Genomic DNA, 14,564 nt, shown 5'->3' with positions numbered 1-14,564 from the left:
TCATAGCAAAAAAAAAAAAAATACCCAGAGGTAAGAAGTTGACATTTGTAACTATTTCCAACAAAATTTGTTTGGAAATCAGGTACGAGAGAATGAGTACCACGGAGACGAGGCTTTGCGATAGGGAGGATTGTGCATATTCATCCAAAATATACTGTCTACAAACAAGTTTTTCAGAATATTCCTTAGTCACGATACGTAATTTTAATCTACTTTTTTTCAAATACAAATTTTAGAATATATAAACTGTTACAATTATTTATATTTTGTATTTTCCAGATGGGTTGTGATGAGTTAGGAGACCGATGACGGTATGTCAATTTAATATTATTTCGTGTTCAATAAAATTTAGAAATTTATAAATCTATCAAATAATGTTAACCCGTCAAATTGCTTACAAAATTTATTTAGTTTTTTGTAGGTTTCTAATTGAATTTGCTTTCTTTATCGAGAATTGTACTTCATAATTTATATTATTTATAGATAATATTTTGAATTTTATTATATTTTCTTTTAATATGTCTAAATAAATGTTTGTTTATTATTTATGGAAAAATAATATTATATTCACCTAAAATAAAGAATTACGACACATATACAATAAAATTCTAATTAATAATAATATAAAATCTGTTACTTCTAAAACTATACACTATTTATTCCATTTTTTTGAATGAAAAAATCTTCTTAAACACACAAAATATTTTGTGACGTTGCAATTATACATACACACAATATCTGCCTCTTCGTACTGATATTACTTTGTTCCCTCTCGTCCATCTTAAATATTGACTACCAACTTTTTTCCATGGCTGATGAATTCTCCCAAAAACGGTGTTATTATGTTGTAAAAGCCGTTACTTCTAAAAACTATATAATATTTATTCCATATTTTGAATTTTCTTATGCCCGCGGTCACCTAGTTTTTAATTAATTCAACAACATTTATTACAAAGTATCAAACATAATTTACCTATTTAAAAATGTTTTTATTATAACCTCTTTTTGCACTCTTCCTAACTAATTCATTAATTGTATTTACTATAATAATTCACATCATTTATTTTACGTGTTAACAATAATAATTTTTAGGTTTGAATGAAATTTCTTTATTCGTGACAAAAATTCAAAGTGATTAGAAAAGAATTTTATTTGTTCACAGAATCAGTTAGACATGGGCATCCAAGTATACATTCGTACTCGGATGTTATAAATTTATGGATGGGGTTCGATTCGGATCCGGAAGGATCCGGGTAGGAATCTAGAAATATTTAAATAACCAATTGCTTAAAAATGTCAATAAATACTTTATAAAAAAAGAAAAAAAAATCAAAACCCATGCGGATCAAACCCTAGTAGTTAAAATTAAAATGCAGTGGCAATCATGTTAATATTAATTAAAACATATCAATGGGACCTCAAAAAAGGTTTTATGTTTTAATAGTATAGATAGAATAAAAAATAGTTTGGTAGCGAACCAGTACATGCCGTAACGCTTGTCGGCGGCTTCGATGGCTCCGTCAGCATTGGAGTCAGTCTCTCCTCATTTCCTTCTCGTCTGTTCTGTATGAGATTTTTGCTTGGGTTTATACTTTTGGTGGTTTGAGGCGGTAGATTTGAAGCATCTCAAATACCGGCGAGGTGCATGGTTTCAGATCTGACCGTCTGCTTCCCTCGGTTGAAGCCGGAGATCCGGATCTACTTGATTGACGGTGGAATTTGTTCCCATCTCTTGGTAGCGTGGGTGAAGGTATTTTGTGACGAGTTGGTATTAGCTTGAAGTCGTGGGACTGCTGTTTATGTTCGGTTCTTGCTATCATGGTCTCTTTGTCTCAACCTAAGCTCGTTATTTGGGTTCGTCTTTGTGATTTGTGTTCGCTGTGGAGGTATCTACTAGATCTGTCCTTGGTTCTCTGTGGATATGGGATATGGTTTCTAGACAAAGTAGTTGACTTGTTCTTCAGTCTTCTCTTGCGAGGAGGTGGGAAGTCTTTGTTCTGTAGGTCACTTGGCTGTTTTGCAAGTGTCCGCGTGTAAGAGCTGGTGGTCTTCTTTGACGTTTTCTCAAGTGGCGTTTCATGTTCTTTGGTTCTTGTACCTTAGTTTTAGTGAGGAATTTTGGTCATGCAAGTTTCGGATGGATAGTAGCTGCTGGAGTTGATGTAGATTTGACCTTGCGATTGTTTCTGATGTTGATGTTCTAGTTTGGCTCGGTGATGTTCCCTTCAGGGTTGGGATCGCTCAAGACATTGGCTCCTTAGTTCAGCTTCAGTGTTACCGTGTTCTATGGAAAGGTTGTGAGTAATTATTGGATCATCAGTCCCAACTCTAGTTTCATTTTCTCTTTATATATTATTTGTCTACTGGTTTAAAATCTATCAGTTGTTTTGGTTAGTATCATGTCTCTCTCTTTTGGGCTATTGTCTCCGGGGATTTATTCATGTTCCGCTGGTTTATGTACTTCACTAATGAAATGAATTTTCGAGTTAAAAAAAAAGGATAAAAATAGTTAGAGAATTTAATTAGGGAAATCTTATTTTAAGTAGTATACAATATGGTATTAGAATATTTTTTATTTAATTCTCACTTTTTTATCAAATACAATTATATCAAAAAGTTACCAACTAAAATTTGAAATTAACAGACAAACCCATCAATGTCTGTTATACACTAAAAATATAAATGTCTGTTTGTAAGATGACGAAAAACATTACAAAAATATTTTTAATCAATAAACTCAACATGGAAAGATAGCTTCTTGGAAAGTTATTCATGGATTCGTCACTGTTCATTCTGATGGTAGTTTCTCGGAAATTTCTAAAATAAAACAAGATTAAATGGAAATAGCAAATGGTCGGTACAACTAAAGTGAAGATTTTAAAAGGAAAAAAAAAACTATTAGAGTAAAGACTTCATTCCATCATCAGAAGACCCAAGAAACTGTAAGTTTTCTACGTTCTGAACCGTCTAAGAGGTCAAGTCAACAAAGGCAATCACTTAAATGGTTGAAATCAGATCACACATTAGGCTCGATATATCCACAATACATACATGATACATGTAATTAAAAAGTATCAGTAAGTTGGAAATATGTAAGTTCAACACGTTACATAAGCATACGCGTTGAGCCAACCGGAGAGGATTGTCTAATTCGTTTTAGCATTTAGTGTTTTAATGGTCTAGATTTTGTTGCAAGTGTGCCAACGAATCTAAATCGTTCGTTTTAGAAAAATGATTTACAGTTACATGAAATATACGTCACCTTGGCAAGATATTTAGACAATATTAATGTTCTAAAAATTATACGAACTATGAACTATATGTACATGGCAAATAAGTGTATTTTACTTATTAAATTTTATAATCAAAATGTTGACTTGGAATACAACAAATTCTCATCATCTTTTGATATGTTTTTAAATGTTGTCGATATATAACATATATTGCATTTAAATGATTTATGTATATATTTTTAGGATTCTTTTTGTTTTAGTTAGGTTGAAAGACTTTTCATCAATGTTGTTGGACTTTCTTCTTTTCAAAATTACATTGATAACATTTATTAGTGTATACATGTTCTTATATAATTAGTTTTAATATATTAATACTGTTTTGATGTTTTATTATGCATGTAGTTAACCATCATTTTTAATTTAATAAGAAATGCATAGATAATTCTATAAGATTCTAGCTATTCATACTATCTACGTTCGGCATGTCATGCGGTGACAGAAGCTATATGTGAACAAGTTGCCTATGGAAATGAAACACTGTATTTTAATTTTGTCACAAGTTTAAACAGACGAATCTAAAACGTTTATTTGAGTGGATAAATGGAAACTCAACATCTTAAACGCGTCATACTCCTAATTGAGATCTTGGACGTCTTTTCAAAATACTTTCCGCAGATTTCATCAAGCTTTTGAACCGTCCAGATTGAGAACTATAGCTTTTTATACTAGCTCCGTTTTTCTAAATGTAAATAGTTTTAGCAAAAATAATTTGTTCTACAATATAAGTAGTTTACATATTTCAATGCATCTTTTTCATTTATTTGATATTGTGTGACCAATGAAATAATGTTAGGTTTATAATAATTGGTTAAATGATATATTTTTTTAAATAACAATTTTTTTAAATATTCGTGTTTTAAGCAAAACTATTTACGATTAAAAACTGAGAGAATAATATACTAGGCTATAGCCTTTTATATTATACTAGGGTTTTTTCCTATGACTTTATTAGTGTACTAGTCTACTTGGATTATTAAAAGACGACTTACACTTTATTATAAAACAATTTAAAAGACCACATCCGTCAAGATAAGAACTTTTAACTATTGCATGAACTCTGCCGACGATATAATATTAAACAAAACGACCAAACGATATAGACTACTAGCCTCATTTTCTATAAAAGCCCAAGAGCGAGAGTTGGCAAAACAATACAAACAACACAAAGAACAAAAAAGAAAGACATCTTTGGTATAACGATGATGATGATGGGCGATACATTTGGAACTATAGGCTCAAGCATGGCAAGTTTGTTCTTTATTTGGGCAACAGTTCAACAAATCTTCCCTAACCATTTGAAGATTGCCATCAAAGAGTTTCTTTTGTCTTCATTCCAACAACAATGTTTCGCTCAAAGAGTTTCAGATTACTTCACCAACCTCTTCTCTCCTTATGTCGATATTAACTTCCCCGAGAGCGATGAGTACCGTCTCAACCACGCTTTCTCAGCTATCGAGACCTACCTTGAGTCGAAAGCAACCGATAAATCAAAGCACCTCAAAGGAAGCCAGGTGAAGGAGAACAAAGAGTTGGTCTTAAAACGAGACGAGGTGAAAATCAGAGATGAATACAAAGGAGCTAATGTTTGGTGGGAGATTGTGACTGCTTCCGACGAAGAAAGATCTTACAAGCTCACATTTCACCACCGTGCAAGGAGTCTTATAACTGATTCATACGTACCTTATGTGGTTGAAGAAGGGAAACTGATTAAAGCCAAGAAACAGCAGACGAGGCTGTTCACTAATAACCCGAGTTCTCAGTGGATTCTTAGCCACAATATGTGGAGATCTATTGAGTTTGAGCATCCAGCGAGTTTTGAGACACTAGCCATGGATCAAGAGAAGAAAGAAGAGATCATGTGTGACCTAACTGCTTTTACTAATGGGAAAGATTATTACAAGAAGATTGGGAAAGCTTGGAAGCGAGGCTACTTGTTGTATGGACCACCAGGAACCGGCAAGTCCACAATGATTTCAGCCATGGCTAATTTTTTGAACTATAACATCTATGATCTTGAACTCACGGCTATAAAGAACAACTCGGAGTTGAGGAAACTTCTCACAGCGACATGTAGCAAGTCCATTGTTGTGATTGAGGACATAGACTGCTCTGTAGATCTCACCGGTAATAGAAACAAGAAAGACAGAAACTCAATGGAGAGGAATGGAGAACAAGATAAAGATGAAAGCTCGGTTACACTCTCTGGACTTTTAAACTTCATTGATGGTATTTGGTCAGCTTGTGGGCAAGAAAGGATTGTTGTGTTCACAACAAACCACTTGGAAAAACTTGACCCGGCTTTGATTAGGAGAGGAAGAATGGATATGCACATTGAGTTGTCTTATTGCACTTATGAAGCTTTCAAGATTCTTGCCAAGAACTACCTGGATCTTGATGATCATCCTTTGTTCAAGAATATCAAGTCTTTGTTGAAGGAGACAGATATTTCTCCAGCTGATGCTGCAGAGAACTTAATGACCAGAAACCATATAATAGACGTTGATGGATCCTTGAATAATCTGATCAAAGCTTTGGAGGAAAAGAAGAACAGCCAGAGGAGTCAACATGATGAAGACAAGAAGAAAAGCAACAAGTTCAGATTATTTGGTTGATCTCGTGTTTGATGAGCTTAATATTGTTCCTCTTTTCTTAGTGGTTCCACTAAGTTTGCAATGTTCTCTAAGAATAAAAAAGTTCCTATTTGGTGATTTAGAAGTTGAAAGAGAGTAACTAACTTAAAAGACAGAGTACTACAACAATACATTAACCTTGCGGCTGACTGGCTGTGATGGCACATATGCTTCCAAGAGCCAAAGCATAAACTGTTCAGTATCTTCACTTATACTCTACAATCAGATCACTGAATCACATCTAATCCCAACAAAGCAGGCTGCTAGATTTGATCCCTTTGATGTTCTGCAATGAGATTCACTATAAGATTTACTTGCACTGCTTTGGTCGAAAATTTTCAGGAGATAACAGGGAAGTAACAAGAGTCTCCAGCCGTCTAGCGCCTAGACCAGGCCTTATAACATCGGTATCACCAATAACAGCACAAGGGTCAGTCCCATTTTCATGGCTACCGATGCACCAACCACCAGGTGTAGGCATTCCAGGACCTCTGTTGAGAAGCTCCTCATCAATAGTGTCAAGAACAGGATCTTCTCTTCTGAACTTTCTAGCGAAAGGGGCATTGCTATTGACCATTCTATCCATGTCTGCAAGCGTGAGATGGTGTGGATGCTGCTTAGGCGGATTGTCCCACGCTATGAAGTGCAGGTCGCTGTTTACTGTTGTGTTTTTGAATTCCTCAGCGTTGCAGAGAACTGTGTGGAAATATCCTTCGGGAGAAGAGAGGAAATTTGAGTAGTACATCAAGACGGTACGAGGTAGATTATCCCAACCCCAAATACAGTAGTCTATGAATGGCCGAGACAACGCCATCCAAGCAGAGCCTGTTTCCAAGAACCACATGTTAGTTTAAGAGAATCAAATGGCTGACTGATTCTGACAAAAAATCTTCTACAGAACAAACATCAACACTCAACTTATTAAAGATCATGATTAATGAGACATGGAGCAATGTGACAATCAAGTTAAGTCTGCAAATTGCTCAAGAGATGAGAAAGTTTTGCCTAACAATCTTAGCAAAATGATTCAGTGTTGTTCAACTAACTAATCAAAATCTTAGCAAATCCAACCCCAAAGACAAGCAACAAAGTCGAGAGATGGTTCAAGAGGGGTGCAGCACCTGTGAAGAGCTTGAATGCAGTTGGGATGCTTCGTCTCTGCGTAACCCAAAACACATCAGACTTCTTGTTCAAATACAGCCCAGGATCTATAATCACAGGTTTAGCTCTCTGCGATCTGAAACAACAACAAATCAAAACCCGAGCTTTAAACAGAAAATGTAAGAAAAACAAAACTTGAAACTCTTTTCTCTTACGCTTTCCATCCAATGTTACTAGTATGATCAATGAAGTTCAAATCCCGCGGCAAATGCGAGAATATATGCAACAAATCTGCTTATTACAAAAAACACCCAAAAGTTAAATCTTGTAATGAAAACAGAAGCTTCAAACTTTAACCATCTCTCACCATCTTGAGCCATTAGAGGATAATCCGAGGAGCTGAGGTTGATGAACCAGTCCCACTCAGCTCCTTCCCTGAGCAAAATCGCCGCCGCGTGAAGCGTATTAGCCACCATCGTCGGCCCACGATACGTGACGAGATTAGCTTTCTCGATCATATGAACATTCCGAAACCTCCGGAACAGGGAGGAGTTTCGAATGTATCCATGGAGATCCTCTCTCTCCTCCTCCGAAGAAGCTCTGTCCAGATGAACAACGTAGCGGTTACTCGGGTGGTAAAGAGCCAGAAGAGTTCGCCGGAGAGACTTCCCGTCGCCGGCGGATCCGGAGATCAAGTAGGCGAATCGAGGGGGAGAAGGGAGGGAGGAGATGGGTTTGGGTTTGATCTTGGACTCGACGAAGGACGGCGGTTCAGATCCGGTTAGCAAAACGGGTCGGGTGAAAGGGAGGAAACGGGGCCCGGTTGTGAGGAAGAGTAAGAAGAAGAGTGAAGCGAAGAGTGTAGGGAGGAGAATCCACCACCATCTCGTCCTCTCTGGATGATGATGCTTCTGGTGATGCCTCACATTCGAGTAATAGCTTCTAAGCTTCTTCATCGGATCTAAGGAATGGGTCAATTCAATTCAAAGTTGACACATTTTCACCACTTTTTCTCGGTTACGTTTATATAAACTGGAACTTTTTGGAATTTGGGTTCCTTCTTTTTATACAGAGAATGTGATCAATAATAACGTTACTGGAGAAGAAGATTTAAAGAACTGAGACCATGAGAGAGAGAGAGAGTAGGCCTGAGCAAAAAAACTTAAACCCAAGATCCAAACCGAAAACCCGGTCTGTATTCGATCCACTTGTTCGAAAATTGATACGCGTAACGTGTGCGGTCTTCCCGATAGTGATCAATAAAGAACAAACGTTATAAACTATAAACTATAAACTATAAACTACGTGTTTTCCTGCACCATATGCCGTAAAAAATTTAAAATATTTTTTAACATATAAATATAAATTATATTTTAAAATAAAATTTTATTAATATTGTAAATTTTCTTTTTTATATCAATATTTTAATATAAATTTGATTTAATTAAAAATAAAAATTATATTTAAAAATATGCATGTATATATTTGAAATTATAATCTTAGATAGATTTTTCTATCTATTTATTTTAATTAAATATTAAATATATTAAATAAATTTTTAAAAGTTGCGTAATTACCAAAAATTAAAATTAAAAAATATTTATAAAATTTGTAGATATATAAGAAAAATAATGATTTTACGATTAAATTTTTATAATTTTCTAAGAAAATTGTATACAATTTTGAAAAGAGAAAAAGACAAAAATAGCACTAAATCAAGTTTATGTTCCCAAACTAGCACTCAAGGTCAAAAGTCACAAAAATAGCACTTGATGTTTTATCAAAAGTCACAAACTTAAGGTTTAGAGTTAAAAGGTGGGGTTTAGGATTTAGGGTTTAGGGTTTAGGGTTTAGAGTTTAGGGTTTAGGGTTTAGATTTTAGGGTTTAGGGTTTAGATTTTAGGGTTTAGGGTTTAGAGTTTAGGGCTTAGGGTTTAGAGTTTAGGGTTTAGGGTTTAGAGTTGAGAAATGAGGTTTTGGGGATAAGATTTCAAATTTTGAAAAATAAAAAAAATTAAAATTTTCAAAGGATAAACTTAGAAATGTGCTATTTTGGTCATTTTAGTTTTTGAGTGCTATTTTTGTGATATAAACTTAGAAATGTGCTATTTTGGAGATTTGCCCTTTTGAAAATTTTAGTAATAAAATTGTATAATTTAAAAATATATAATTAAATTATATTTCGGAATTTATAATGTCATATTTGAATCTATTTATTTTAATGATGATTTATGAGTTATTCTCATATTCTAAAAAAAATTCCAAAAATATAAATTGACATTAAATGTAATATATGAGTTATTACCATATTTTTAAAAGTTTACCAAAAATATAAATTAACATTAAATGCAATTGTCCATGTCTATAAGACATGTCATCAATTTCAGTAGCCAAATCATATTTGTTTTGTGAAATTGACCGTAGAAAGGACATGTGGCAAAATCACTTCGCAAATATAGTATAGGGGATATCTATTTAGTTATATTGATGGATATTGATTTGATTCATTGTAAAAGTATTCGGATTGGATAATGTAGATTGGTTGATAAAAAAAACAAGTGTTATTAATCAAATCTGAAATATGAAGTTTTAAAATACTTGACTCTGGACCGGAATAAACCAAACAGAATTTTAAATTAAATTATAAAATATATCTAAATTTGAAGTGTTATTAATCAAAATCGATCCAAATCTATAAACATGAATGATTAAGAAAGCTGAACCCGAAAACCCATAAATTCGAAAAACTAATCAGAATTGAACCATGATGCCTCGATGATAGTATGATTTACTACTCTTTTTTTGTGATCTACTACTTGGTCAAGCGCATTGATATATGGTGTTTTTCACATCGTTGATTTTCAGCTTTAGCTCGTGTCTGTCTAGTCATTTCTGAGTCATTTCAAGTCTGGAATAGGTAAAAGAGTGAAAAGAGGATGCATGAAGAAAAATGCCGTTTTGGAGTGTTTTCACGCGGAACAGCCAAGCGGAGCAGTCCGAAGATTGTTCCCATCATCATGTGAACTACTATGCCATTGGTATCTTCCAGAACAGAGCTAACCCACCGGCTCCGTGGCCTATTGGCGGGACTAGATGGTGACATTCAAACTGAAGGTGATCAAGCTTCTTGAGAATGACTTCATTGGAGTTTTTAGTTGAAAAAAAAAGAGTCAAAGCATGGAACTGGAAGGATAAAACTTCATTACTGGCAGATATGCAGCGCTCTCTATTGCGATGATTCAACACGACGAAGTAAAAGCTAACAGTTTTTCTGTTTGGGAATATGACAACAACGGAACAAGCCGAGTTATTGTTCCCGACAAATAAGGAAACCTCCAAGATATTTCGGGATCTTACCCTAGGTACTTTATTTTCCCTCTAACCTACCAGTGCCTCCATTTAAAAAGCTTATCTTATCTACTCTATTTTTCTACGCTAGTTTCACAAGACAATTTACATTTTTTTTTGGATTTGAGTTTTGTAAGGGTGACGGCTTCAACCTTCTCTTCAAGAAGAACATCATGAACTCTAGTTTATTTCTTCTTAATCATATCATGTGTATATTTCAGCTTCATATTCTGTTATTCCTTGCAGCATGGTTAAGTAGTCGACTGTTAATCTAGGGTGATAGAGTGCATATCGCAACTGAGCATAGATAGGTTATTGTTTGATAAATCTTCATTCATTTATTGTTTAATGCTTGCGCTAAACTGATCATCTAGCGTTTTATCCTAGGTTAACTTGTGCATCAAAAGTGTCATAGGTTGCTAGATCTTGTATGAATGGACATTGTGTCCTTGACTACGCGAAAGTAGATGTCAAGGCGCACTGTAAACAGATAAGACTTGTTTAATAAGGTTCACCATCGGATCTCAGACCAAGCGACATATTAGGCGTTGAGTCTGATCGGTGAAAGGAACAACTAAACGATAGTGTGCTGTTCTAACCAAGTGATCTGAGCTCTAGATCGTACTGAATCGAACTTGAATAGTTGCTTGGTTGCGGTTGATCGCACTCATTACTCACTCTAGATTAGTTCCTTTTAATTTGAATCCATCACTTAAGTTGTTACTTGTCTCTTACGTCACTCTTAAACTCAAAACCCATAATTGTTCTTAGTTTAATATTGAACTCAAAAGAAGAAAGTGTAAACTGGTCCTATAGATTGAATCTCAAATATTACTATTACAATTGTTAAACTTGACAGTAGCAAAGATTCAGTTTTAGTGTATCACGCACATCATATCCTACCTCTGCTAAGTGGGAAAAGAAGAAAAAAAAATCTGGAATCTAGGTGACGAGCCATACAAAAAGCCCATAAGTTTGAAACTTTATGAGTCAACGTGGGACTTTTAATGGTTAACGTATGAATTGAACACAAATAGATTGACTTTAGTAACGACTAGTCTAGTGCTCGGTATTCATTCATTGTTTAGGCCCGTCCATTTCAAACAATAATGAATGGGAGGAGCAGTACCGTGCCTAAGGTGTAAGAAGTTCAAGTCAAATATTATTTTTTAAATTAAAGTTGAAAATTTTGAAATGGAATTTAAATTATAAAATAACACTAAAAATATTTAGCTACCACTATACCAGATAAATTTATAAAAATTAAGAGCTCCAAATTTACTTTCTCTTTTTTTTAATATCAAAAAGTCGAAGGCAAATGCCTTATTTTTCTTCATTAGACACTGTCTTTGGGAAGAGTCTAGTATACATTTCACAAATCTGCTATATCAAATTACTAATAGCATGTACTTTTTTAACGCTTTGTTTTATTAAAACTGATTTAGAACATATTACATCTTTTGAAAAATACAACAGAACTATAACTAGAAACTAGTGGTCATTCCACACTAGAAACCAGCAAAGACAAACATCACTGATAACACATTAGCGATCTTGTTTCAAAAAAAGATATACTATGTTTTTATATTACCAATAGCATGTACGTACTTACTTAGCATTTTTATTTAGATTGATTAAGAAGTAAGTGTTGGATTCGAATTTTGGAAAATTATATTTTGTGAATATTTCCTAACATAATGTTTTTAAAAATGTATTTTCAAAAATGTATTTTTATTGGTTAATAACTCTGTTCGATTAATCGCTATGCACAAGCGGATTGTTTGTGAATCAGATTCTGCTCAGCTAAGAATCCTATCCGGAGTTGTATGGAAGTTTCTAATTTGATTGAGCTTCTAGTTCTTTTGATGTAGTCTCCTTTTTTTGGATCTCAAAAGAGAGGAACAATGCTGCTGATTTTTTTTTTGATAAACCCTATCGGCTGATCCGGTCGGTCCCGGGAGGAACGCACTTAGTGCTACAGAGTGGACTAGCCCGAAAACGTACCACACTGCCTGACCCGAGTTTGGAATAACTTCCGACTAATGTCAGGGGGTGGACCAATCATCTGTTATGGCCCACCATGTAAACCACTTGAGCCGAACCCCAAGTCCAGACTGGCCAAGTAGTGATAATTTAGTTACCAGGGAGAATCAAACTTATGACTGATGTAAGTACACAACAATGCTGCTGATAGACTAGCAAAACAATGTATGCTAGAAGAAGAAACTTTTATGGTTGGTACCTAACTTTGGTTGATATTGTTATTATCACCGAGTTCGCCGTTACGATCCACTCATGGAAACTTATAAAAAAAACCAGGGCAAGAACAAGGGGATCCAGATTCTTCGTGAGCAAATTTATTCTTTCAATACATTTACACTCTTTTGTTCTTAAATATCCTTTGTATTGCATAGTTGTATTCTACCCACAATATCAATTAAATCCACATTTTTCATACGTAATCATCAGTATATCTGTATATACGCTCTTTTTAGATTTCTTCTTATACACGTAATATAGAATTTTGTACCCTATTTCTGATTGGTTTTTGAGATCCGTCACATATCACCAGCTTTTTCCTATATTAATTTAACAGTTGAGTAGGTTTGATTTCTCTGCTCTGCATTTCTTAAACAAGATTCGTTGCCTTTTCCTACTCAAATAGTTTTACCATAGATCTTACTCATTGTGTTGTGACTTGTAATTAACGATGTTCTGCTCTTTTAATAGGGGTTTAATGAGTTTCTTCATAATATAATCCCATCTCATTTTTTGTTCTTTTTGATTATTTTTCTTTCTTTTATTCTGAGAATCCCATATGAAAATCAATGGAGGCCCTCTTACTAAACAAGATATTCGTACATTAGAATAAGCATCTTTGTGAGAGAGCGACTTTCATGGCTGTCAGAGACTCCTCTATTGCATCACATAGCTTGTGAGGATTTGGTATGGTTGTAGAATCAACCCCTATCGAGATCACCATGTTTTCCGCATAACTTAGGAAATGTAGTGTTAATGCCTATGATATACATAAAAGAGAATATTAGTATATGAGAATATAAAGAGAAGTTGAAGTTGATATAATGAGCATATAAATTTCACTTTTCTGCTCCTTGTATACATACGTACATGAGAGTGTCCATAGACACTTGGAGCAATGTAGGCAATGGAGTAGCCTTGGAAGTTGATTTCATCCGTAGGACCTAATACCATGGTTAACCCCAGTTTCTTAACTGGAGTTCTTAGCTTTGGTTAAGAGACGGTTCTTATCTTTTCTTAAATTTTAACTAAGAAAAGCTAAGAACTGTCTCTTAAATAAAAGATATAAGAGCCGTCTCTTAGCCGAAAAATATAAAAAAAAAATGGCAAATCATCAGTTAAGAACTCCGGTTAAGAGACCGGGTTAATCATGCCCTAAGAGCATCATTATCTTAACTACTCATAATGGGTTGCTATATTATATTATAATAGTATTTAAGGTGTTAATTTCGATAAGAGACTTAGCTAAGCAACTTGATATTTTTTTCTCCTCCATTGCAAGTCTCTTATTTTTGGGTTCTTAGAAAAAATTTAATTTTTTTTTAAATTAAAATTTATTTATTACATAAAACATAATAAAATATTACATTTCAAACATAAAGTTTTATATAAAAACATGACAACAAAGATTAGTAAAAACACGAGAATTATTACAAAGCAGCATCCGAGCTCAGTTGTTGTCTTCATCACGTCCAAATTTACGCCATATATGTTCAACCAAATCATCTTTCAGTTGTTGATGCAATTGTCTATCACGAATTCTTGTTCGAACACCCATCATATTGGCGATATTTGTAGGCATGTCTGCAGAATACGTGAGAACCACATGTGAACTTCCGTTGTCTTCTGTTTGTTGGAACTCTGAAACATCAAATTGAGTGTATCCATCTTGTTCGTCTTCTACTATCATATTATGGAGTATGATACATGCTCTCATAATCTTCCCAATTTTGACTTTATCCCAAAACAGCGCTGAATTTTTAACAATGGCAAATCGAGCTTGCAAGACTCCAAAAGCACGCTCGACATCTTTTCGGACAGCTTCTTGACGTTGGGCAAATAAAACTACTTTCGGCCCTTGTGGTATTGGAATAGATTGGATAAAAGTAGCCCATTTCGGATAAATAATCGCGGTATATGTTGATGATCTTAA

At 34.3% G+C, this 14,564-nt stretch overlaps 2 protein-coding genes across 2 annotated transcripts; one reads left to right on the top strand and one right to left on the bottom strand.

The window, feature by feature from the left end:
* Positions 1-4,374: 4,374 nt before the first annotated feature.
* LOC106429666 (AAA-ATPase At5g40000-like) lies at positions 4,375-5,905 on the top strand. Its single transcript, XM_013870414.3, has one exon. It carries the CDS (start codon positions 4,493-4,495, stop codon positions 5,903-5,905), a length of 1,413 nt encoding a protein of 470 aa, XP_013725868.1. The 5' UTR covers positions 4,375-4,492.
* Positions 5,873-8,182, bottom strand: LOC106429667 (beta-glucuronosyltransferase GlcAT14A). Its single transcript, XM_013870415.3, has 4 exons — positions 7,392-8,182; positions 7,240-7,315; positions 7,045-7,160; positions 5,873-6,748 (listed from the first exon to the last, which is right to left on the bottom strand). The coding sequence occupies exons 1-4, from the start codon at positions 7,978-7,980 to the stop codon at positions 6,234-6,236; spliced, it is 1,296 nt and encodes a 431-aa protein (XP_013725869.1). The 5' UTR covers positions 7,981-8,182; the 3' UTR covers positions 5,873-6,233.
* Between the last annotated feature and the right edge of the window lie 6,382 nt (positions 8,183-14,564).

The sequence above is a fragment of the Brassica napus genome, chromosome C4 (assembly GCF_020379485.1).
Source record: "Brassica napus cultivar Da-Ae chromosome C4, Da-Ae, whole genome shotgun sequence".
Taxonomy (NCBI): Eukaryota; Viridiplantae; Streptophyta; class Magnoliopsida; order Brassicales; family Brassicaceae; genus Brassica; species Brassica napus.
Note: the sequence above shows the minus strand (reverse complement) of the source record. Positions and strands in the feature narration are given on the sequence as shown.

What these genes read in the sequence shown, in the direction of transcription:
- LOC106429666 (XM_013870414.3), top strand. Translation starts at nt 4,493, where the DNA reads ATGATGATGATGGGCGATACATTTGGAACTATAGGCTCAAGCATGGCA.
- LOC106429667 (XM_013870415.3), bottom strand. Translation starts at nt 7,980, where the DNA reads ATGAAGAAGCTTAGAAGCTATTACTCGAATGTGAGGCATCACCAGAAG. An exon ending in TCCTCTAATGGCTCAAGATG is followed by an intron (nt 7,316 to 7,391) that starts GTGAGAGATGGT and finishes TGTAATAAGCAG; the next exon opens with ATTTGTTGCATATATTCTCG. An exon ending in TGCATTCAAGCTCTTCACAG is followed by an intron (nt 6,749 to 7,044) that starts GTGCTGCACCCC and finishes TCTTGGAAACAG; the next exon opens with GCTCTGCTTGGATGGCGTTG.